This window comes from Nothobranchius furzeri, chromosome 9 (assembly GCF_043380555.1).
Source record: "Nothobranchius furzeri strain GRZ-AD chromosome 9, NfurGRZ-RIMD1, whole genome shotgun sequence".
In the NCBI taxonomy this organism is placed as follows: domain Eukaryota; kingdom Metazoa; phylum Chordata; class Actinopteri; order Cyprinodontiformes; family Nothobranchiidae; genus Nothobranchius; species Nothobranchius furzeri.
The window spans coordinates 30,526,060-30,550,749 of record NC_091749.1 but is presented as its reverse complement, the minus strand read 5'-3'; the positions used below and the strand labels follow the sequence as shown (position 1 = coordinate 30,550,749).

Genomic DNA, 24,690 nt, shown 5'->3' with positions numbered 1-24,690 from the left:
GTAGAGGATTGTCCAAGCCAAGATACACTGAATGATCGTCCTGTGAGGTACGATTCAAACCAGGCCTGTACTTTCTCTGTGATGCCCATGCTAGACAGTGTGGACAAAAGGAAGCCATGGTTGACGGTGTCAAATGCAGCCGATAAGTCGAGCAGGATAAGCACTGAGGATTTGCCTGACGCTCTAGCTTCTTTTAAGGATTCAGTCACTGCTAACAGAGCAGTTTCGGTGGAGTGGCCCTTTTTGAACCCAGATTGGTAAGGGTCAAGCAGACAGTTTTGTGAGAGGTATTCTGTGATCTGCTTGAAAGCCACCCTTTCAATGATTTTGGACAGAAAAGGGAGGAGAGAGATAGGTCGGTAGTTCTCCACATGATTTGGAGGAAGAGATGTTTTTTTTAGCAGCGGTTTAACCTGAGAATGCTTGAGAGAGGTGGGAAATGTACCGGATGTCGGTGATGCGTTGATCACATGTGTGACTGCTGCGGCTACTGTAGGAGCAATAGCTTGGAGCAGCTTAGTCGGAAAGGGGTCGAGTGGGCATGTAGTAGGGCGGCTGCACGTGAGAAGCTTGGACACACAGTTCTCAGTGACAGGGTAAAAAGAGGAAAATGAAGCAGTAGGGTCTGAGATGGTTGGGCTAGAAGGAGTTTGTGGTTGTGAATGTTCAGGAGTGTCCAGTTGAGAAAACTGTTTGCTTATAGCTGCCACTTTGTCAGTGAAGAATGAGGCAAAGGTATCAGCTGATAGATTGTTGGTAGGAGGTGGAGACGGAGGGTTGAGCAGAGTTTTGAATGTCGAAAATAATTTCTGAGAGTAGAGCTGAGAATTTTGTCAGTGTAGAAAGCTTTCTTTGCATCAGTGATGCTGGCAGAGAATGAGGACAGTAATTCATGAAATTTCAATAGATCACCAGGATCTTTTGCTTTGCGCCATTTCCGTTCCGCAGCTCTAAGTGTGGTGCGTAGAGACCGGTGGGGATCATTTAGCCAAGAGTGCGACTGAGAGGCTCTAGCAGGTCTAGTGGCTATAGGGCACAAGTTGTTAAGACAAGAGCAGAGTGTGGAGCAGAGTGACTCGTTGGCATCATTCACTTCATAAGCAGAGAATGTGCTGGGAGATGGAAGAGTGGAGGCAACAAGAGAGGAGAAGTGGTTGGGTGCCAGATTGCGGAGGTTGTGGTGGAATGAGACCATTGGGGAGGAAGCTGTGGACCTCCCATGTAGAGTCGTGCTGAAATGGATGAAATAATGATCGGAAAGATGCAGCGGTGTGACAGAGATTGTGTCTATGGCACAGTTTCTGGTGAAAATGAGGTCAAGTGCTTTTCCAGCTTTGTGAGTTGGAGGACTTTGTACTAGTTTTAAATCAAATGATGACATTAGTGACAGGAAGCCTGATGAGCTGGGATTGTCCAGGTGAATATTCATGTCTCCAAGGACCACTGTGGGACAGTCGTGCTCAGGAATGGAGGAAAGCAGGGTGTCGAGTTCATCAAGAAAGTCTCTGAGTTGACCTGGTTGGCGATATATGACAACCAAAAATAATTTTTTGGCACAGTTACCTGGATGACATGGTATTCAAAGGAGTTGTATTTAGTGATGGTAGCAACTGACTGTATATACATTTATTGGAAATTAACATGCCCGTTCCACCACCTGGCGGTTTTTACATGGCGGTATCATGTTTTCATTTACTTCTGTGTGTGTGTGTGTTTTTGTGACAGCTCGCTCCGACCTGCAGTGTCTCTTTGGTAAATTCAATGAAAATAGTCCAGAACCCGGTGACCATATGTGACCAGGTCTACACCCTCATTCAAAGTCTCAACTCGCAGATCCGCACAAGAATGGAAGATCCCAAATCTGCTGGTATGAAAAATCACATTTTACCTTTAGGAGGGCCTCTAATAAGAATAAGAATAAAAATACCTTTATTAGTCCCTCAGTGGGCCTTCCAGTTACTTAACTCCTCTGTCACATTTCCTCTCGCTTGAGACTTTTTTGTGTTGTCCAGTTTTGTTCCAGTAATGAATATAAATATTTATGTGAACGATGGAAATAAGAATGTAAGTTAAGCCCCGTTTAAGTTTTTTTTACTTATTTATTTTTGTCCCTCGTCAGACCTGCAGCTGTACCACAGTGAGTCTCTGGAGCTGATGCTGCAGCGCTGGTCCAAACTAGAGAAAGACTTCCGCATGAAAAATGGCCGCTATGACATCAGTAAAATACCCGACATCTACGACTGCGTGAAGTACGACGTTATACACAACGCTTCCCTGGGCCTTCAGGACACTCAGGAGTTGTTCAGACTGTCTCGAGCTTTGGCTGATATCGTCATTCCTCAGGTTGGTTTTTTACTTTGTACATCTTGTTTTGTTTGTTTTTGTCTATTTACTTTTATTTTACCTTGTTTTTATTGCTTTAGAATATTTTAAAGAGCAAGTCACCCCCACCAGACTCTTACTCCACTTCCACGTCCTGTTTGACAAATGCAACAAATGCTGTTGCCTGGTAGACTGAGAGGGCAGAGCTGCTAACAAATACACACACAGGCTCACAACGACATTGTGACATCTTAATGTACCAGCTAACGACATAGTGTATCTCTTAGCCAATAGCAATTTCAGTTAAATACAAATGCAGTTCAGAGTTTTTACCTGAAGACAGTACAACACTGACAGTTTTAGGCAGAATATTTAAATTTTAATTAACGTGCACTAAAGTACCAAACTATTGTCTACGTGTGTCAACAGCATGATTAGACACTCATTTATATAGTTTATCAGCCAAAAAAAGTAGATTTGGGGGTGACTTGCTCTTTAAGTTTTTACAGTTATTAACTCAAAATAGTAATTTCTTGAATTTTTAAATTGATCTGATTTTTGTTCTTTGGGTAGTATTTATAACAGCTTTACCTTAAAATGGGGGGAAAAAAGACATTTCAGTTCCTGTTGAACATTTTAAACTTATCATTTTCTTTTTTATATAAAATTGTGAAAATGTTTTATGTTTATTATTAACAGAAGATTGTTGCCTGTACTTTTTTCTGAACATCAGTGTTTCTACTATTGCCTTCTAGATGTGAACCCTCATCTTAGTCTCATCGGTGGTTGTGAATTTTTATTTGTGTGTCTGCAGGAATATGGCATCAATAAAGTAGAGAAACTGGACATCGCGTATGCGTACTGCCTCCCACTCGTCAGAAAGATCCAACTTGACCTGCAGAGAACTCACGGAGACGAGTTTGTCAACAAACTACATCCTCTGTGAGTCCCAAAAGTGAAACCTTTAATAAAGAGGTAGTAGTGAATGAACTGGCTGTGGGGCACGTTTCATAACTGACTTGTGTTTGCAGGTACTCGCGTGGCGTGCTGTCACCTGGTCGTCATGTCAGAACACGTTTATATTTCACCAGTGAGAGCCATGTCCACTCTCTGCTCAGCATCTTCAGATATGGAGGCTTACTTGATGTAAATGCAAAGAAATCCTGCTGAACTTTGGTTGTTTTACAAAGTTTAAAGGTTAAAGTAAGACTTTTTTTTTGTTTTTCCACAGGAGGAGAAGGACCAGCAGTGGAAGCGTGCCATGGATTACCTCAGTGCGGTCTCTGAACTCAACTACATGACACAGATTGTCATCATGCTCTACGAGGACAACAATAAGGTGTGTTCTTATTGGCCCTGAAGTGTCTGTCTTCCTGCGCTTATGCAGGGTATCGGTGGGTCCTTAAAAAGTCTTAAAAAGTCTTAAATCTGCTTTTCCAAATTTAAGGCTTTAAAAATCCTTAAAAATTACAAAGAATCCTTAAATACAGTTTCCAAAGGTCTTAAATTACAAAAGACCCAATAAACAAGATTCTTTGATTTCTATAAAATCTTCGTGAGTTTCTAGTTAAGTGTTCAGCGTTTTTTGTGTATGATGTTGGCGTAAGCGGAACCGCACACCTTCAGTTGGTTGTGAAAGGGGGCTATTTTTAGATGAGCTCATTAGCTGGTTAAGCTAGTGGGAATTTGCGTCATGGGGAAGTGCAAGTTTAATGGTAACTGGATGGCTAATCCCACGTTCGCGACGTGGTTAGCACCGGTTCCAGGCAATAGCTGGAAATTATAGCTTAAATTTAATTTAAAAAATAGCTTAAATTTGGTCTAAGTGGCCTTAAAAAGGTCTTAAAAAGTCTTAAATTTGGCTCCCTTAAACCTGCAGATACCCTGTTATGATTCCAGATTAAAATGACTCCCCTCTAATTAAATAAACTGGAGTTTGGAATCATCATTAAGGTGTTTAACTCAGACATTATTCATCCTAAGGACATTTCCTCTGAGGAACGTTTCCACGTGGAGCTCCACTTTAGCCCGGGTGTCAAAAACGTTGAGGAGGAGGAGCACGCGCCAACTGGGTTTGGCTTCCGACCCGCCTCGGCGGAAGCGTTACGGCAGGTAAAATCACAATCAGCAGCTTACGTTCTGCAGAAAGCTGCCTGTCGATGCAGTTGAATCTCTCTTCTTACTCAGAACGGTCAAAAAAAGGCTGATCTCGCCAGCTTAGAGGACCTTTCACGAGATGAAACTGATCGTTCTATACCGATTTCTGAGCCAATCGCCATCCAGAGGAGATCTCCACTGATTCGCAATCATAAGACCGGATCCATGGAGGTGAGACTTACAAGCTCAAAGGAAGACGCACAAAAATATTACTGAATCATTTTAAATCTTCTCGATTTGGTTTATGACAATAAAATCACTATTTTCAAGTTTGCCTTTGGGTGTAATTTTGTTCTTCGTCCTGAGTATTTGTTTTCCTACATGTCATCCCCGTCTGTGTAGAGCATCAGCTGTTGGGGGAGGCTGGGCTTCACACTGCCTTGCTCTTGTTGTCTGACTGATGTCTGCGTGTGTTTTCCACCAGGTCCTGTCAGAAACATCTGCTTCTAAAGTCGGTGGTTATCGCCTCTTTTCATTCTGTCCACGCATGTCTCCTGAGATGAAACAAAGTGGATTAGGTAGGTGAAAAATGCCCCGTTTCTATGGCAACTGGGTTCAAAATGGTAGGAAAAGGTGCTGGTTTAATTTGATTTCTGTGTATCTGTGGAAGAGATAATTTATGTAAATATTATTTTATAGGTTTTAAGAACGTAAAGCCGGGCGTACACGGTGCGACCTTTTCACTTTTTTGAGCCGATTTTCCAGTCGTGCGAGAAGCCACGACATCGGGGCGAGTTTTGCGCCGTGCGGTCGTGTAGTGTACAGGGGGTTACGAGAGGCGATTAACACCACGTGACCAGCTACCGATCAGCAATCGTGAGCTCGCACGGACTTCTGGCGTGTTTAATATTTCGCTCGTCCCTCGTGAGGGTATCGCACTGTTGAAGCGGCGCTGCGAGCAGCTGCGACCCAAAAAGTATCAGAACCGCTCACGGCGCATGCGCAATCATGCACCAATGCCGCTCACCCGCTATTTCCCTAATAACACACGCTGTTCGTTTTTGTTTCTACACGTTTTTTACTCACAAAGATTGTCAAGAAAGCGTGTTTGTCGTGTTCATGTCAAATTACACTGATCACAAAACACAGATTTACTTTCTTTATTTCGTTTTCCTCATCCAACCCCCATAAATCCCTGTGTGTCCTCCTGCAGCACTCCCGAAGGACAACAGGCAAGACAAAAAAGTCTGACGTGTTGAGTAAAAACTGCTATTTTTAGCATATTTTTAGGGCCGACGTGTTGCTACCAGACGTACAGTGTGAGCAGTCAGGTCGCATCCGAGAGCTGGGTCGTGCAGTGTGAGCACATGACTCGTGAGATCTGCTCTGCGAGGAAGTCGTACAGTTTGAGCTGAAGCTGAACGCTGCGAGTGAAAAAGTTGCACAGTGTCCGCCCGGCTTAAGGGGGCTAAAATGTTTTAGGGCATTTGGCTGGTTTCAATGAACAATTGAAGATCGTCAGGCGTAAAAAAAACTTGGTTTTATGACTTAATAAAATATTTTAAAAGAACCTGCCTCATTTCGCTCTAAGGTCCTATTACCAGAACTGAAATGATGTTTTTTGGGGGAAATCTCTGTCAACGAAATTGTAATGAGCCTAACGTGAGCAGCAGTAATCTGGTAGATGAGGCCATTGTTACGTTGACAGTTGTTCTGTTTTCAGAAGGAAAGTCTGAGAAAGCTTCTGGTTCATCCTTGTAAAGTAAAGTGACTAAAATCATGGGTGAAATGTTGATGCTCACACACTAAGATGAGTCAGCTAAAGTGGATCTGATCATAGAGGTCGTCATTCTCTCTCCTTTCTAATCACAGTGATTTTGAGATCTTTTTGCTTTTGAATGAGCTTTTTATTAGAAATAGACAAACTTCAAATTGGTTGTTTATTGGCTGTGTTGAGATTTTGTGTTGTATTATGCCTTAATGTTTCAGTCATGTATTCTGAGGTGTCTAAAGCATCCTAGATGGTTAGTCAGGTTTGAGTGTCAGCTATTTCAGTCCTCCACCATGTCCTTTTAAATATTTAACTGTTGTCTTTCTATGATGTTTAAAAATATTCTTCATTTGGATATTAATATTAACTCTGATGTTTCAGTTAGATGATTTTTTATTTTTTATTTTCTGATTTTAGTTTTACAACCAGGTTTTTTTTTCCTTCTTCTTCAAATGTATTTTTATGAATCAGGTCATCATGAACTCCTCTGTTCTTTACCAGGTCTTAGAGTGACGTAAAGTTAACTTTAAATGAACAACAAAATAGTTATTTATTTACCACGAATAAACCCAAATAAGGGCATAAAACATCTGGTTGTACTGCTTCAACAGGCATTAGGACGGTCAGCGTCAGCTAGTTGCTGCTGATGAAATCTTAACTGATCACCACTATAGGTGTGACCTCTTCCATAAGTGCGAGTTTGGCAGTTTGCTGATCTGGAGCATACAGGCGTGTGTTAACACCATACTAATACCCTTTAGGTCAGACCTTGTAATGCTCAGACTCACCAGGTCTCAAACTCTACAAGTCTCAGGTTAAAGGTCATAGAGGCGAAACATGCCATTGAATTATGGGATAGGTCTTTGCAAAATGTGACATGATGTTCTTCTGCCAAGGCTGCTTTACCTCATTTGAGACCTGTTAAGGATCAGTTCATTTTTTATGAATTCCTGATGTGTAAATTCATGAAATTCAATTCAATTCAAGTTTATTTATCTAGCGCCAAATCACGACAAGAGTCGTCTCAAGGCTCTTCACATAATAAACATTCCAATTCAGGTCAGTTCATTAAGCCAATCCGAAATAATGTTTCCTATATAAGGAACCCAGCAAATTGCATCAACACCGAACATTGAACAGGGTACTCAAACAAGATCATTTTAACAAAACGTCTTCTCTCTGAGACGGAAGAGGGATGGAGATAGAAGTCGCATGGTCTTTTCTGAGTGCTTGTTTCTGCTTGTCTTTCTTCTCTTTTCCTTCCTTTTTTCTCTGTCTCTTGCTGGTGAGCTGTTACTGGTGAGCTGTTTAAGTAACAGCATGTCATTTGGTGGTTTCTAACCCTTCCCCCGCACCCCCTCGCAGGCTCTCAGTGTGCTGGGCTCTTCAGCACCACCGTCCTAGGTGGCTCTTCTAGCGCACCTAACCTGCAGGACTACGCACGCGTACACCGCAAAAAATTCTCCACTGGCAGTCTGTCCTACAAAGACGGTACGTGTCTGAGGTCACCGCGCTGTTTCACAAACCTGCATAGGGCAGCAGCAGTAGATCAGACACTCACTTCCTCTGAGTCCTCACCCCTGAAGGACACATGTGTGATGCTCTGAGGGAAACTCAAGATAAAGCAGGTTTAGGGTTAGTGAGATGGTGAGTGACATTATCAGTTTGTTTTGGGACAAGTATCATGTATATGCATACATGTAAATTATACTTTATTTACATTTTTCCCATTCTCATATTTTCAGTTCATGTGAGTCACTAAACCCACTGTTTACCCATAGTTTTCTTCCCTCCATGTTGCTGTAAGGCTTTAGCTTTGTGTACAAACTGCCTCGGGCCTAGTTGAGACGTCCCCTATTTAGGGAATCATTTGGTTCTTTTAAATTGTGTTTCTACCCTTATCTTACGAACAATGGGTGCCTTACTTGTTCTTTGAACAACTGAGCTGATAGATGAGCTAAAGGCTAGTCTGATTGGAGCTAGTTACAAAGAGTTTCTGCTGTCTTTAAAAGGGGTATATTATACTTTTTGTAAACAAGTTATGATAGGTCTATAAAACACGTTCATGAAGTTCTTTGCACAAATTCCCCTCACGTAGAGCTCAGATATCCAGGGGGGGCTTGGAGTAGAGTCGCTGCTCCTCCAGTACTGAAAGGTGGGAGGGTAGGCAAACTTTCCTTATTGGGACACCACAGTAAGGGACTTTTTAAATGGCTCGTAGAAGATTCCCTTACCCCGGCTGCATACTGAAAGCATCAGCGGAGCGGTTTACTCTCACCAATCGTTGCACTCGAGTGCACACCTGGAGTCTCAGCAGCGAAGCGGCTTCTCTGCCGTGCTCCTTGCTTGACTCGCGAGATCAACAAATCCCTCGAGACTTCTGCCAACCTCCTTGTGAGATCACATGATCCCTTGAGACTTAAAAAGTCCTGGTTTGTTGTAATCTGCCATTAAACCTTTCCAAAGAAGGAAGTCACATTGTTATTGCCGTTTCATGTCATATATGATGATGTTCCTCTCCACCGCCAGAAGTAAAGCCATGAAAACACACCGCTGCACTTCTGGAATGATGCTGTGAGTAAATAAGCCGTTGGGTCACACGTACGCTTCATATAAATGAAATTGCATCGCTGCAATACTTTTATTTTGAAAATTACCAGGGTTTTACACTGAAGCCGTGTGTAATTTCCTGTCTAGCCCTATGTTAACTGCGGTAATTGACACATCCCAGAAGCAGCTCGCGGGAAAAAATAGAATCTGATCGTATCTTTAGCGGCGCAGCGTGCTGCTTCTGGGACGTACCTAAAGTTTGCCGCATCGCGGCTGGTTTGTTGCACTCCATAGACTATAGTGAATTCTATTTGAAGCGGTACCGTTTCGCTACCGTTCCGCGCCGCTGGTGCTTCTAGTGTGCAGGAGGGGTTAAAGTGACAGACAAAGGATGAATTATTTTCCCACCTTTGGAGTGGAGGTAGAGACCCACTTGGCAGCACAAAAAGACACCATGAGTTTTGCACAACATGTCACCTTTAAACTGCTCTAACCTAAACACTGTCAGACGTTTATGCATATGCTACTTTATACACTGTTACAGCCTCATACATTTCACATGACATGCTCGTACTGTGGTGACTTGTCGTGGAAATGTTCGAAGGACATAGGCTGGGGGAATTCCAGCCAATTTGTTTTAGGCTGTTTTTAATTTTTAGATTAACCATCAAATGTAAATTTTATGCTAATTTAAAAGGATTTTAGTTAGGGTTCAGCACTTTGTAACTGGCTCCTCTGGCTGTTAGCTCAGAACTCGTCTATGTTTCTCTTAACTGAGAACTTTCAAGTTGCTCTACAACAAAAATGTTAATTGTTCATAAACTTTTGTTTTCTAGAAACACTTAAAAACGTGAACTATCCTTTTTAGTAAGCCAAAGGCATAAAATTGTTCACAGTGTGAAAGGTTTTAAATGACTGCAGATCCAGTCATGGCTTGATTATATCCACTTAGCGTAGAATTATTCAATTTTTGGAGCAAATGTTGGTTTGTGGAGTCACCTTGAGTTACATGAACATTTAGCAGCAGTTGTGTTGTTCTTGCAGCTGCACTAGGAACTGCAGTGAAGATCACACTTGTCTATAAAGTTAAGTAGGCTAGGACGAGAGCAGAAGCATTCATCATGAAACACCCTGTGTGTGTGTGTGTGTGTGTGTGTGTGTGTGTGTGTGTGTGTGTGTGTGTGTTTGTTTGTTTGTTTACAGCGTGTCCAGAATAGCATTAAACTTCTCAGTTCTATTTATAAAATCAGGATACCTCCATGTTTTCTTTGCACAAACCATTTATGTGTTTTATGTTGTCTGGTGTTCATCTGAACTTCAGGTGTAAACACTCCGGTAGGGCTGAGCGATGTGGAGGGAAGTGTTACAACCCTGTGTCTTCTACATTCACCTCATATGAAATAAAACTTTAACGTACCGGATGGAGATTTTAGTTGAGAAACAAGGACCAACACTAGTGAGTTTTCAGCAGTGACATTTATGAGTAAGCTAGTGAATAAGTAATCAACGTTTAAGACAAAGTTTTTTATGCAATCGTTATTCTGAAGACAAACCAGTACATGTATGTACTTTGAAGCATGACCTCTTATGCTTTATGTCCCTCAGCTAGTGAGAAGTGAAAATGAGCCAAACTTATAATAAATCTGTTAGAACACTCGAGGTTTAGTCTGTCAATCATTCATGGTCTTGTGTGCCAGCTTGGTAATTTCCCAGTATTTAGTCAAGATTTCTAAATTTATTATGTGTACTTGAAGTTATTTATGAAGTTTTCAGGTTAAAAATTCACCAGAATAACCGTCAACACGCCTTTCATTCACTTGTTTTAGTTGGTATTTTCCTAACGTAGAGCTATAATCCAACCTTTAAATGTTCTTGCTTTGGCTCCTTCCAAATGTCTAACATTTTAGATGAAATTGATGGTAGCACAATAATATTTACTTTAATGTCCCAAGGAAGTGAAATAATTGTTTTAGGCAAAGCTGTTCCTTGCCGATGCGAAGTGTTGGAAAAACCGTACAAGTGAAATCACTCTTTAGGGATTTGGCTTTACTAGAATTCTGCTCTAAAGCAAAGTTTCAACAGTTAGTCCAAACCTTTGTTTCAAAATGTTTTGTAAGGAATCTTCCTTTAAATGTAGGAAGTTAGTAAAGTCATCAGGTTACCGACAACAACAACAACAGTAATTGTAGCTTATCAAATGATAAACTTACAAACAAAGGTGACTTGTTTTGCTGTACTTTTAGTGTGGAAATGAAGTAACACAGCATCAGATTTTATCTGTATAGTAATTACATCTTATTTGGAAACTATTATCAGTCAGTGAGTTTAAAACAGATGCAACACCCACTTCTATGTTTAAAGATAGGTTAACTTCTGATTTCAAACCACTTTGTTCAAATTCAGCCCTCAGATGCCTGAGCTGCTTCTGTTCATGTGTTCATCACATCATAATAATGTGTGTGTGTCTCTCTAAGGTCCTGGTTAAACTCAGATGGCAGATGCAGCTAAACTTGGTCATACTGATTGTGTGTACGTGGAGGTGTGTGTAGCGTCCAGTAGATGTCAGTGTAGTGCCATCCAGACTGTTTCAGCCTCCATCCTCTGCCTCATCTCTCATGCAGACTCACTGTTGGTCTTTGTCATCCATCTTGTTACACCTCGTTTTCAAGAATGAAAGGAACCATTCTAGTCTCAGCCAGTGTGCCCACATGGTGTTGGATTAGTGTGCTGCCTTTTAGTGGAGCAGTGGCTTATTCATCTTTTTTCTTGCTGTAGCTACCGAATCCTAACCAGGATCACCAGTTGATATTTTTGTCTTTAGCTTTGAAGAGACAGACTCAGACTTTGTTGGCATTACAGTACAGATTACAGATTAGCTGGTTTTTGGTTTGACCAGACTGCCGGACCTGTTTCTGAATTCATTCACTGCATTTTTTTTATTTTTATATATTTATATTTTTTCAGTTAAAATAATTTCATTTCACTTTGTCATCTGAAGATGTTCCATTGATGTGTTGGCCCACATGACATATTTAGACATCTTCAAGCATCGAGTTTCATGTTTTAACTTCAGTTGGAGCTTTTTCATGAACAGGAACACTCGTTCTGATTCCTACAGCACTCGGTGTAGATGGTGGCTCACTCTTTTTGTTTTGCGTGTACAAGAGAAAAGTACAGGGAAATAAAAACACATGATGTGCTGTGGTTCATAGTAACACTAGTGATTTATATTTTTTATTTCCTCAGAGTTGTTGTCTATGCCGGCAGTAAAACGATTTTCTGTGTCGTTTGCAAAGCATCCGACTAATGGTACGTCTGCTTCCTTCTAGTATTTTTCCACTTCACCTCCCTTTTGTCTTGCATGCCTTCAAACATTTATTTTTCGTATTTCTACTTTGGGCATTGTTTTTTTTTATTAATTTATTTTTTCACATGGCCCTCCAGCATTTTAGGTTTCCGTAATGTTTTCCCTCTAATTTCTTTTTTTTAAACCCATTCGCTTTGGACTCTTACTTTTCCAAAAACATCTGACATTTCTCTTTCTAATCAGGGTTCCCACTGATCCTTCAGTTTGTACAACACCAACAAACATTGAAACTGGGAAAGATCCTCAGAAAAATGACACTTTCTAAAGCTCCATAGATGTAAAAGCTGTTCACGTGTTACTTAAATCTGCTGGAAATGATACAAACCTTTAGTTGTTGTAACTAATAAATCAACACATTCTCACACCCAAAGCATCGAAAAATGATGATGGGTGACCAAGCGTTTGTTTACAACGCATTGGGAGGCGACACGCTGTGCCAGAGCGTCGTTTTCTGACTGCCACTGTAAAACGGAGATTTCACCCAATTGGGACCTTTACCCTCTTGCTATTTAACTTTCCCCTCACCCCCATCTGAACCTTGACCCTCTACTTGTAATGTCCCTCTCCAACATGGTTAACGGGAAGTTTAGAATGAGAAACTGGGTAAGGTTAGGATGTGGGTGAGGGGAAGGTTAAATAGCAAGAGATTAGAGGATAAATGTGTGTTTTACTGTGCGACTCGAAAACCAAAGCTCTGGCACAGCGTGTCGCCTCCCAACGCGTTGGGAGTCCCAACTTTGGACGTTGTTTTTTTTGTTTTCACGTGGCCCTACAGCATTTTAGGTTTCCGTAAATTGGTCCCTCTAATCCCCCCCCCCCCCCCTGTCGTTTTGGACTCCTACTTTTCTAAAAACACCTGACACTTCTCTTGTTGGGACTCCCAATGCGTCGAAAACAAACGCTTGGTCACCCATCGTCATTTTTCGATGCTTCGGGTGTGAGAATGTGTTAGCTGGCATATTTGGAGATCACATCGGTTTATTACTATATTTCTCTAATCATTTGTTTAGATCTTAGAAATTAGTATAACCGCTTATTTTTTTACTGTAATTGGTAGAACTTTCCTACCACTCAGTGATGGTCCGCTTCCTCTAGAAGGTTTCCAGTATATTCAGTTATGTTTTGAATCTCATGGAATCTGTGCACTTTATCTGGTTTTTGAAATCTCGTCAAATGATTTAAGGCACCCCAGTAATTTTTCTTTGTGGTACATTCCCATTCATGGTGTATTATCAAGTGTTTAAAACGAGCTGTGTAACGAATGTGGAGTACTCTTGTGGAGTCTCCACACTTCAGTGTATACTGTGTATACAGCATACTCATGTATACTGGATACACAGTATACACTATTTTCTTTCTTTCCTTTGCTTTTCTTTCTGATGAACATCACTGTGAATGATGATGTTTACGTAGCAGAAAGAATCTGTGAACTTTTCAGCTGTAGTGCCAAACTTGTGACTTTCTAAGAATTGTGTGAATATTTATATATTTATCTGTCTCTATCAACTAGGAAATTCACAAAATAATACCTGGAAATTTAAATGCCTGGGTTGCTGGTTGGACTTGGAATCTGTGTTGGCCAGTGAATTTAAGGTAAACAGAACTGGTTTGGATATTATTTGGGTATTAAGTGGGAGTTGTAAGTAGACAGACTGGTATGTTGAGGTGAAGAGGAAGCTAAGCCAGAAAGCTAGTCTCTATAACATCTCTGGTAATCTTTGATCCTGTCTTCATCGATGGTCATGAGTTTTGGGTAATGACTGAAAGAAAAAACAAGTTTCTTCCATAAGATTGCTGGGCTCAGATAGGGTGAGAGAGACTTGGAACCACTGCTTCTCCTTGGAGAGGAGCCAGCAGAGGTGATTTAGTCATGATGTCACTTTGACATCTCCATGGGGAGGTGTTTCAGGCATGTCCTGCTAGCAGGAGGCCCCCAGGTTGACCCAGGACCCATAGGAGCTCCATATTGGCCAGGAAACACCCTGAATTCCTACCAGTGGAGCTGGTGGAGGTTGCTGGGGAGAGGGCGGTTTCAGCCTCTCTGCTGCTGCCCTGTGAAATTGAACTGAAAATGTATGCCACCCTGAGATTAACAAGGTTATTGAAGTTCATATAACCACCTCTGACTCTCGTCCATTGTGTGGATTAAAATACTGCTTCATGTACACTGACTAAAGGAGCTAAACATCCTATTCACCCTGTGGTTACTCAAAGTAAAGTCAATGAATATTATTATTACAGCTACAGATCATTTATCATAAGATATATGTGTGATCCTGGAATAAGGTGTTTATGAATGGCAGCAATTCATTTGGCTTATTTTGTTTGTTTCTTTATAAGTTCATGAAACAAGAACTCCAACCTGTACAGTCTGTTGTTCAGCAGCTTGTTGCAGTTTTAATTTGTTGATAGTGTGGTTGTGCATGTGTGTGTGTCTTTAAACCGCTCAGACAGTCTGTGGTTGAGACGGTGGTCATTTTGCCTATTGGTGGCTGTAACACAGTTAACCAGACATGACATCACTTATGTGTTCTCCATCTAGTGTGTAGCTAGTGGAACAGTAATGTGACATAAAGACGCTAGGGTTTGGGTGAGACCCCAAAAGACGGTAAATCTTCAGTGATTTCTACATTTTATAATTAACTTAGAACACCTGGATACTTCAGACTCCTGTAGTATTTATTTACCTTATGTTTTATGAGTAACTAGGGTCCAGTGTCTAGTAGAGGTGTTTTTTGGCAAAAATCTGGCGAAATGTGTATTACAGTACGATATAAACTCACTGGCCACTTTATTGGGTACACTAGTACCGGGTTGGACCCTCTTTTGCCCTCAGAACTGCCTTAATCCTTCATGGCATAGATTCAACAAGGCACTGGAAACATTCCTCAGATATTTTTGGTCCATAATGATATGATAGCATCATATGTAAAGGATAGGTAGTTTACATCTTACTTATGAACCATAAAATGTGAGATTCCATAGAAATATGAAATATCAATCTGATGGATCTTTGAATATTTTAACCAGAAGATCAGAACTTTTTATTGCAGGGATTATGTGACACTTTGTATTAACTCCAAGGAAAGAGAAAGAGAGTTAGGTTTATAATAGTTAAGAAATGTATTTCTACACAATTTAAACAAGATGAACTTTCAACACTCTGTGTACTGATGGACTAAGGTGGAGTGAGAAGTGATGAATGATGATGGTGTGTGTGTGTGGTATGTTATTCAGAACCAGCAGATCCCGAGAAGCATTTAGTTCTGAGTGGGAGTGAATGTTTGGCTCTAAACTTTAGTAGATTTATAACACACATGAAACGCCATCTGTCGGTCTACGTACCCAGGGGAAGCCATCCAGATGTCGAAGATCCAGAATGTCGAGGTCCTCTTGGACCCTCCTTGGAACTAAAGCTGGTAGAAAAGCAGCAGTGCCGACCAAACCAGTCTTGGAATGCTTCCGGGTCAGGACAGGTTATCACTGGCGTCTCCAAGACCCTGAAGGGGTCGTGAGGTTCAGCTTTTATTCTGAAGGAACCGTTGCAGTCAGGTGTAACTTGCAACAGATTTTATCCAGCTTTTCAAGGTTCTATTGGCTGAAGAGGAAGTACGGATGGCCTGTCCGAGACTTCTCTAGAATGCTTTGAAATAAAGAAAAGGTGGCGTGGGATAGTTTTTATAATTGTCATATTTTGGTTTCCTGGCGAATCAGAATTTGACATTCAAAAGAGGGTTTATACAAACACCACAGAAAACCACGCCTCGCGCCAGAAACGAAGGTTCTGATTGGGTCAGACAAAAGGAAATGTGTCGTGTGACTTTAGCATTACATTTCCTCAGTGTCTAGTGCAAATGTCCAGGATTATAATTACTTGTAAAATACTACTGATCACAGGATTATAATATCAAGTAATAACAATGTCATTTCACAGACTGTTTGAACATTGGGCTCACATTATTATTGGTAATAACAAAGTTGTTGATTATGTATTTGTCAAGAGTTCTTCGTCTTTGTACTGAGTTGTAACAGAGGTGAAGCAGTTCAGATGAGCAGAGTGCATGAAAGACCTTGGCCAATATCTCATGTAGATTAGCCTGTTAGAGACTTTATGTCTCTGCTTGAGCAGACGCACCTTTTGGTCAAAAACAGGACATTCATGAGGTAGCTGCAGATATGTCGGCTGCACATCCATGATGCAAATTTCCCGTTCCACCACATCCCAAAGGAGCTCTGATGGATTGAGGTCTGGTGACTGTGGAGGCCATCTGAGTACAGTGAACTCATTGTCATGTTCAAGAAACCAATCTGAGATGATTTGAGCTTTATGACATGGTGCATTATCCTGCTGGAAGTTGCCATCAGAAGATGGTGGTCATAAAGGGATGGGCATGGTCAGCAACAATACTCAGGTAGGCCGTAGCGTTGCAACTATGATCAATTAGTGCTAAAGGGCCCAAAGTGTGCCAAGAAAACACCCCCCACACCATTACACCACCACCAGCCTGAACCGTTGATACAAGGCAGGATAGATCCAGCTTTCGTGTTGTTGATGACAAATTCTGACCCTACCATCCGAATGTCGCAGTTGAAATTGAGACTCATCAGACCAGGCAACACTTTTTCAATCTTCTATTGTCCAATTTCGGTGAGCCTCTGTGAATTATAGCCTCAGTTTCCTGTTCTTAGCTGACAGAAGTGGCACCCGGTGTGTTCTTCTGCGGCTGTAGCCCATCTGTCTCAAGGTACGATGTGTTGTGCGTTCAGAGATGCTGTTCTGGATACCTTGGTTGTAACAAGTGATTATTTGAGTTACTGTTTCCTTTCTGTCAGTTAGAACCAGCCTGGTCATTCACCTCTGGCATCAACAAGGCATTTTCTCCCACAGAACTAACGCTCACCAGATGTTTTCCCTGTTTCGGACCATTCTCTGTAAACCCTAGATATGGTTTTGCATGACAATCCCAGAAGATCAGCAGGTTCTGAAATACTCAGACCAGCTCATCTGGCACCAACAACCATGCTACGTTCAAAGTCACTTAAATCACCTTTCTTCCCCATTAGGAAACAGTTTGAACTGCAGCGGACTGTTTCGACCATTTTAACATCCCTAAATGCTTTGAGTTGCCACCATGTGATTGGCTGATTGGTAATTTGCGTTAAGGAGCAGTTAGACAGGTGTACCCAACAAAGTGGCAGGTGAGTGTAGTGTGATGGTAAAACCCAGATGGTGTTTTCTATTTTTAAGATCAAATTTAATTGGAAAACTCAGGCCAGATGCTTCCAAGACACATCTGGTGTATCGCAAGATCCCTTGGGCGGTAAAAACTGCTGCTGACTAGCGGTCAGAGTTTGAATTGCACCACACAAAGAAATACAGCAAATGTGTGCATGTAAATTCTCAATAAACATTGAAACGATGCTTTTAATATTGATTCAGTACTGTAAGACAAAAAATTACGATATTTTAATGATCAATATTTTCTTGCATCCATAGTTCTTAGTGTTTTTATTCCTGCTTCCCCTGACCCTGCCCCTCTTTAAACGCTAGCTGTTTGATGGCACTCGTTATTCTAGTCATGACAACGCAGCAGGATGAAATAAAAACAACTTAAGAGTGAGACCTGGTTTTAAATTCAAGCTTTCAAGTTTGCTCTTGGTCGGTACACTTCAGTCAGGTCTGATGACCTCAGCTTGTTGATCAGCTTGTTCAAAAAACACAAAATAAATCGATAGACAGAAATAAAACCATTGGCTATTTGTACCTTCTCAGTAGGATCTAGTTTTTAAAATGTTCTTGTAAATTAGTGTATTTTCCATTTTTAAAACCCAAATCCTTGTTTTAAAGCACCAATATTCCTCAGTGCTGTGGTACTGGACCTAGAGGGTGGGGACCCTGTTTAACATTGTTTACCATTACTCAGCGATTTACAGTCATTTTCCATTGAAGAGGTGTGTGTTTAAATGAGTATATGTGCATTTGTGTAAACAGTGATCACATAAAACACACATCTGTGACCATCTTGAGTTCATTGCTGACTCTGCACCAACATCATCTTTATATTTAACCCCCTCCTCATGTCATCTTAGCTTTGCGTTTGTAAAATAATTATCTTTTATGAAATCTATTTGGATCAATGTTCTGAATGAGCTCATTCACTACTGACTGAACTCAAATCTGCTCATTTTGGCAAACTGGTATGAGGTTAAAGTTCATTCCATTTCGCTTGTGCTTTTTGTTTGGTCGGTTTTGTTTTGTTTATGCTTTTCAGTGTCAAGTTCACCAATGTAGTTGTTCAGATTTTTAAAAAGAGCAAACATTGTTTTTGGAATGGATAGGTGTTATTTTCTTTTTATGTATTTTCTTTATTTTGGATGACCGGGGGTGGGGTTAGCCATAAGATTATAGCATGGGTGTGTCACCACTCATGTTTAAAGGTCAGTTATCTGGATGAAACAGGACAGAACAGCTGTGGTTTGGTACATCACTTCTTACTGGGTCAGTACCTGAACTGGTTTGATTTGTGTGCGTGTGAATTTTTTTTTTTTTTTTTTTTGTTTGGTGTTTTTTGTTTGTTTGTTTTTTCCTGCTGTGAGATGTGTTGGAGTGTGAGCGCTGGCCTAAAAAGACACAAATGTAGAACTGAGAGGACACATTTGATTGTGTTGTTCTTCATATGATTCACCGCAGGAACGCAAGACGACTGGTCCACAGTAGCAGTGGCTCCATCTTGCTGGTGCACTGCAGCAGGTACATCAGTCCACAGGTTTGCTGTTTGGTGCTGGAATTAACCACATTTAAGCCTCTTACACATCTGGGTCAGTACGGTCGTGGTAGGATTGAGTTGGTTTGGTTTTATACGGGCAGTTTATGTTCATATATGGTTCCCAAGTACTGCTCTGGAATTCAGAAATTTCCCAGCATGTGGGTGGCATTAAAGATGTATGGAAAAGTCTGTGCTGTCCTTAATAAGATAAACAAAGGCGGACATGAGCTGTGTTGCTTTTGAAGACTCTGAACCACATTATTTTATTAATTTGCTCCCTGTTCTCTCACTGCCATGCGTGTCCTCAAACCCCACTCACACACACACACACACACACACACACACACACAGAGCTCTCCTCTCCTCCACCCTCTGCCCTCACGCTGCAGCAGGAGCTCCGTGTAACAGAGATGTTAACTTGACAGCAACCAGAACAGATATTAATCGCACATGCGAAAAGTCCCCGCTAGCTGATTCTACTCGCCAATCGGAGGCGGCAGGTGGGAATTTTAGCCAGCCAATCAATTCCTAATGTGCGGGTGGCACCACATCAGCCCTGACTGGATCTCCACGGATAGATCTAAAAGGGGGGTTGGGACGGGTAGGAAAATACAATGATGACCCTGATCTGAATATAACTTACCTGCTGACCCAGATGTGAAAGTGGCTTTAATGGCAGCTTTTTATTAACAGGGTGACTTCAGACTGTCAATGTTTACAGCTGATTGATCTGCACATTTAACAACTTCTGCAGTCGGACGTCTTAAGTTTGGGCTTTACTGATTCCTGTAAGTGTTGTGTGTCACTCTTGCTCCTTCGTTGGTTCTCACAGTTATTGGATCTCTAGTTTCAGTTGTTTGTTTACGTTGGGACTACAGAGGAGCAACGTTTTAGTTTGATTTCAGTATCTCGCCTTGCGTTTTTTGTCAAATGCTGAAATCTCTTTGGTGGTGTTTGTGGGATGTTGGCAGCCGGAGAGGCTGTTGGTTGCTACTTTTGGTTTAGAGCACATCCCTCACATACATGAAACATTACACTTCTTTTCCCTCCTGTCGTTGTACACCTGCCTCTCTCTCCAGGCTCTTATTTCCCTTCTGATCTTTGTTGAAGTTCAGATATTTTTTCTCACCCTTCTTAAGCTTAAAACCTATCATTCCTTGTATTTTGTACTCCTCCTCCTCCCTCCTGGTCCACTCGTTCTCCCTCTTCTTCCTCAGAGCCCTTGGAGGAGCACCATGTGGCCCAGTTGTTAAGATGTTTATCTACTGACCTCAGTTTGGGCCGCCGCCAACTCCCTCTGGACCGGGCACTGGCCCACCACCTTCACCAGTGCTCCTACCATCTCCGCCTGTTCCGAAACTGGCTCATCTCCGGCCAGGACCCCCTAGAGTACCTCCACGGTCAGCCCCTGGCCCTGCCCTCCATACCCCAGCCTCATGCTCTGATTAACCTCTGCTCGCGGTTCAGTTGGGACTGTGCTTGCTCTGTGGTTGACTTCCATGCTTTGCCTCCTGATGTTTCTGCATGTTTGCCTGTTTCTGTGATCATGCAGATTGCAAGCTGTAGTGGTGTGAGCTATTTGGGATTTTTAGCCGCTTTTGAGATAACGGTTTCTCAACCCTGCAGTGGTATCATCAATTTTTCCCAGAATGTTTTTCCTTTTACTCACATAACAGCCTTTAATTTGTGTGTATTTATTTTCCTTTCTTTTAAAATTAAGCAATAACCACCAATTTAACCTTAAAACACTTGACACTATTAAATATCTATTCTTTATTCTGATCAATTTCAGTTTCTGAAATCCCAACTGTACTCGGTTTTCAGAGGTTAGGAAAATCAGTATATATGCTAATTCTGTTGATCATAGAGATGGTCTATTGGTTTTTTATAGTCTGCTGTTACTTATCCAACATGCTAGCTGAGGCAGGGTGTTCATCAGGTTTCCCATCTATAACGTTCTCTTTCTTAACATTCGTTTCGATGTCTCACTATGGGATACGCCCCTCCGCGGATTCCTCAGAAGCACTTATCTCAATACGCCAATCCTGATTGGCCAGTGACCGTGAGTACGCGTCCCCCTGCTACTATAAGTAGCAAGCGTCCCAACGTACGCACTATTCAATCACCTCTTCTCGCTTCGGTGGTCGCTTATCTCTGAGGTAAGTTAGCTCAACTGTTCACAGACGGAGCCTTCTAATATTCTCTCCGTCGCCGAACGTTAACTTACCGTCCTTCTGTCCTGACCTTCACCATAGGCTCGGGGCATAACGAGCAGCTTCACACTCCAGTGCATCTGTTCGTTCTATGCTAACACACCAGTTAGCCAACATGGAAGCCGCTCCTCCCACCAGAGGAGTCGACGGTGCAGGAGCTCGCCTCTGTACCTGTGGGAACAAAATCTCAAGCAAAGACCCGCACAGGGTCTGCTCGAGCTGCCTCGGGCTGGAACACGCCCAGCTGGCATTGGAAGTCCCCGGGTCATGTGAGAGCTGCGCTTGCTTCACCCTGAAGAGCCTTCGCCGGCGGCTAGCGCGCCAAGCTAGCCTGTCGGGGAAGGACCCTTGCCTGCCGGCCCCTGGGCCACCGCCTGGGGACGCCAGCGAACATGTCCTCCCGGAGCCGGAACCGTGTGCCGAACTCAGCTGGGGCTCACAGCTCGAACTGGCCGGTCCGAGCCACCCCGCCGAGGATGTGTTGGAGTTGGACTACGGAGACGACGAGGACACCTCGGAACTCCTCATTTCAGAGGAGGACGAGGAGGACGACGTCTTTCTCCCCATAGCTCAGGCCTCCATGCCTAGCATTCCGTCCTCTCCCAGGGATGGAGCGGTTTCTCCGGCCGCCCACCTGGACATGCAGTCAGTCTGCCGACGCGCTGCGACCAGGCTCAACATCCCTTGGCCCACCGTGGTCACTGAGGCTGTCAGATCCCGCTACGAGGGAAAGAAGCTGCCTCAGGCCACGAGGGCGGCAAAGCCCCTCCTCCCCGCCTTCCCGGAGCTACTCCAAGAAGTGGGGTCCTCCTGGGACAAACACCCGTTCAGCTCCAGGTCTCCTGTCCAAGGAGCCTCCTCGCTGGACTTCGAAGGGATGGAGACGGCTGGCATGCTTCGCATGCCGCCGATGGAACCGCTGGTTGCAGCCCACCTGCACCCACGGCTCTCGGCGACTTCCTCCAGGCCTCCCGCTCTCCCTGCGAAGGCGGACCGCTTCCAGTCGGCGCTGAACGAGAGAGCGTACAAGGCTGCCGCCATCTCGGTCCGAGCTTTGAATGTCTCCTCCATGCTCTCGGCGTACCAAGCCGAGCTCTGTGAGGACATGAATACGAAGCCGGACCCGGAGGTGCGGGAGGAAATCACCGTACTGACCGACATCTGCCTGCGTGTGCAGCGCTGCGCGGTCCATGCTACGGCTAAAGCTATGGGCATGATGGTGCTTCAAGAACGTGCACGATGGCTGAACCTCACCAACCTCTCTGAGAGAGAGAAGGAGGACATTTTGGACATGCCAATCGTGCCTGAAGGCATTTTCGGCTCTGCCCTGGCATCAATGCAGCAACGGTGTGCGGCTCAAAAGAAAGAGGATGAAGCCCTTCATCTCTGCCTTCCCCGTAAACCCTCACCGGCGCTGCCGGCTCGGCCGAACCTGCCTCAGGCAGCTGCCCGAGCCCAGCCTCAGTTCCGGATCCCAAAGCGCCCGAAGCCTCAAGCTGTCCAACCAGCTCCTTCGGGCTCAGAGCCTCGACCAGTTTGGCCTCAGGGATCCGGCAACCAAGCTGCTCCGCCACCGGGACAATCCACCAGACACGGCGGTCAGCAGGTGAGGAGGAAGAAGTGGGCAGCCTGTCGGAGTTCTTCCCTCCCGACGCTGCAGCTGGCGGTTCCCCGTTCGCCAGCTCCTCCTGTTGGATGTTGCCATGGTGCTTTCTCCCCCCCCTCACGGAACCCCTCCGGCAGAGTTCCCGAGCGGTCCAGGGTGGGGCCAGGACGTGCAGCCGGCGGTGCCGGCTCAAAGCACACGTCACAAGCACTCACATTGTTTTTCACAAACATGTCACGCTCAAGGAGCATTGAAAGGTTCGCTGTCGCATCCAGACAAGATGTCAAGGGCGCAGCAAAAATCAATATAAATGTCACCCATGAGCGGTTCCAGGCGGGGGCGGCGCCACGGGTCGTCCCCGTAAGCCTGGGCCGTCAAAGCACAAAGCCCCCGCGCATGCGCAGTGGCTGCCACGAGCACCGCTGCCCCACAACCTCTGGAGGGAGCTGGTGCTCCGTGTGTCACGGCTGTGTCACCGCTCTCCACTCACAGGGAGGAATGGACAGCGGTTTCTGCTTCACGTTGGGTGCTGAGAACAATTTCGAGGGGTTACAGGCTCCAATTCGCTTCTGTTCCTCCTCGATTCTCCGGCGTAGTGTTCTCCCACGCCCAGGGGTCGTCAGCTCACATCCTTCAGGGAGAAATCTCCTCCCTGCTGGAGAAGGGAGCGATATGCATTGTGCCTCCCGATCGGTCTCAGAGCGGTTTCTACTCCAGGTACTTCCTGGTCCCGAAGCGGGGAGGGACCGGGATTCGCCCGATCCTGGATCTGAGGGCCCTGAACCGATGCCTCAGAAAGTACAGATTCAAAATGCTCACGCTCTCATCCCTTTTGCGTCTGATTCACCAGAGCAACTGGCTCACCTCAATCGACCTGAGGGACGCATACTTTCATGTTCCCGTGTACCCTCCACACAGGACATTTCTGAGGTTTGCCTTTCAGGGAGTGTGTTACGAATACACCGTGCTCCCATTCGGCCTCTCGCTGAGCCCGAGGGTGTTTGTCAGGTGTACGGAGGCGGCGATCGCCCCTCTGAGAGGGAGGGGCATTCGGCTGGCCACGTATTTAGACGACTGGCTCCTGCTGGCACGGTCCAGAGAGGAGACAGCGTCAAACACGCTGGTTGTGATCCCTCCCTTGTGTGGTCTGGGTTTCAGAATAAACTGGCAGAAAAGCGCTTTGCTCCCCTCCCAGAAAATAACCTTTCTAGGTCTGAATCTGGACTCAGGGGCGTTCACGGCCCGTCTCTCGGCACCGCGCGTGAACGCGCTCTCGTTCTGCCTGGCGCGCTTCCGCCTACACAGTTCGGTGCGGTTTGCGTTATGCCTCAGGCTTTTGGGTCTCATGGCGTCGGCTATTTCAGTGGTACCACTCGGCCGTCTACACATGAGAGATTCTCAACGCTGGGTGGCTTCTCTGGGTCTCTCTCCAGTACGCCACAGAGCGCGCAGGGTGACGGTCTCTGCAGCGTGCGTCACGGCGCTCCGCTGTTGGCGTCACCCCTCCCTCTTGGCACAGGGGGTGCCTTTGGGGTTGGTTCTCGTGAGGAGAGTGGTCACGACAGATGCGAGCCTGTCAGGTTGGGGGGGGCTCCTGGAGGGTCGCTCTGTCAGGGGTGTGTGGAGCAGAGAGCTCTGGGGGACACACATAAATTATCTGGAACTCCTCACGGTCTTTCTAGCCCTGAGGCGCTTCCTGCCTTTTCTCTCCGGCCATCATGTCCTAGTGAGAACAGACAACACCTTGGCTGTGGCTTATATAAACCACCAGGGGGGGCTGCGCTCCGTGCGGTTACACACGCTGGCACGCAGACTGATCCTATGGTGCAGCAGGCATCTCCTCTCAATCAGAGCCACCCATGTCCCGGGTGTTCTGAATCGGGGGGCGTATCTGTTGTCCAGAGGGACACCCCTGTACGGGGATTGGAGCCTGCATCTAGCAGTGTTGGAACAGATTTGGATCCGGTTCGGCACAGCCGTAGTGGATCTTTTTGCCT

The 24,690-nt window shown here is 44.3% G+C and overlaps 1 protein-coding gene across 15 annotated transcripts in view; it reads left to right on the top strand.

The window, feature by feature from the left end:
- The window catches only part of ppip5k1a (diphosphoinositol pentakisphosphate kinase 1a), a 59,672-nt gene that overhangs the window by 16,557 nt on the left and 18,425 nt on the right, over window positions 1–24,690 (top strand). For 2 of the 15 annotated variants that reach the window (XM_015953987.3, XM_054732518.2), the window contains exons 17-28: window positions 1,726–1,867; window positions 2,120–2,343; window positions 3,137–3,264; window positions 3,354–3,468; window positions 3,554–3,661; window positions 4,306–4,434; window positions 4,510–4,650; window positions 4,904–4,997; window positions 7,556–7,681; window positions 11,987–12,049; window positions 18,799–18,858; window positions 20,092–20,274. In XM_015953987.3, coding sequence (XP_015809473.1) covers window positions 1,726–1,867; window positions 2,120–2,343; window positions 3,137–3,264; window positions 3,354–3,468; window positions 3,554–3,661; window positions 4,306–4,434; window positions 4,510–4,650; window positions 4,904–4,997; window positions 7,556–7,681; window positions 11,987–12,049; window positions 18,799–18,858; window positions 20,092–20,274 — 1,513 coding nt within the window. Of the gene's footprint in view, window positions 1–1,725; window positions 1,868–2,119; window positions 2,344–3,136; window positions 3,265–3,353; window positions 3,469–3,553; window positions 3,662–4,305; window positions 4,435–4,509; window positions 4,651–4,903; window positions 4,998–7,555; window positions 7,682–11,986; window positions 12,050–13,617; window positions 13,701–18,798; window positions 18,859–20,091; window positions 20,275–24,690 lie in introns of all 15 variants that reach the window. The other 13 variants (XM_015953993.3, XM_054732522.2, XM_015953995.3 and 10 more) reach the window with 10 other exon arrangements.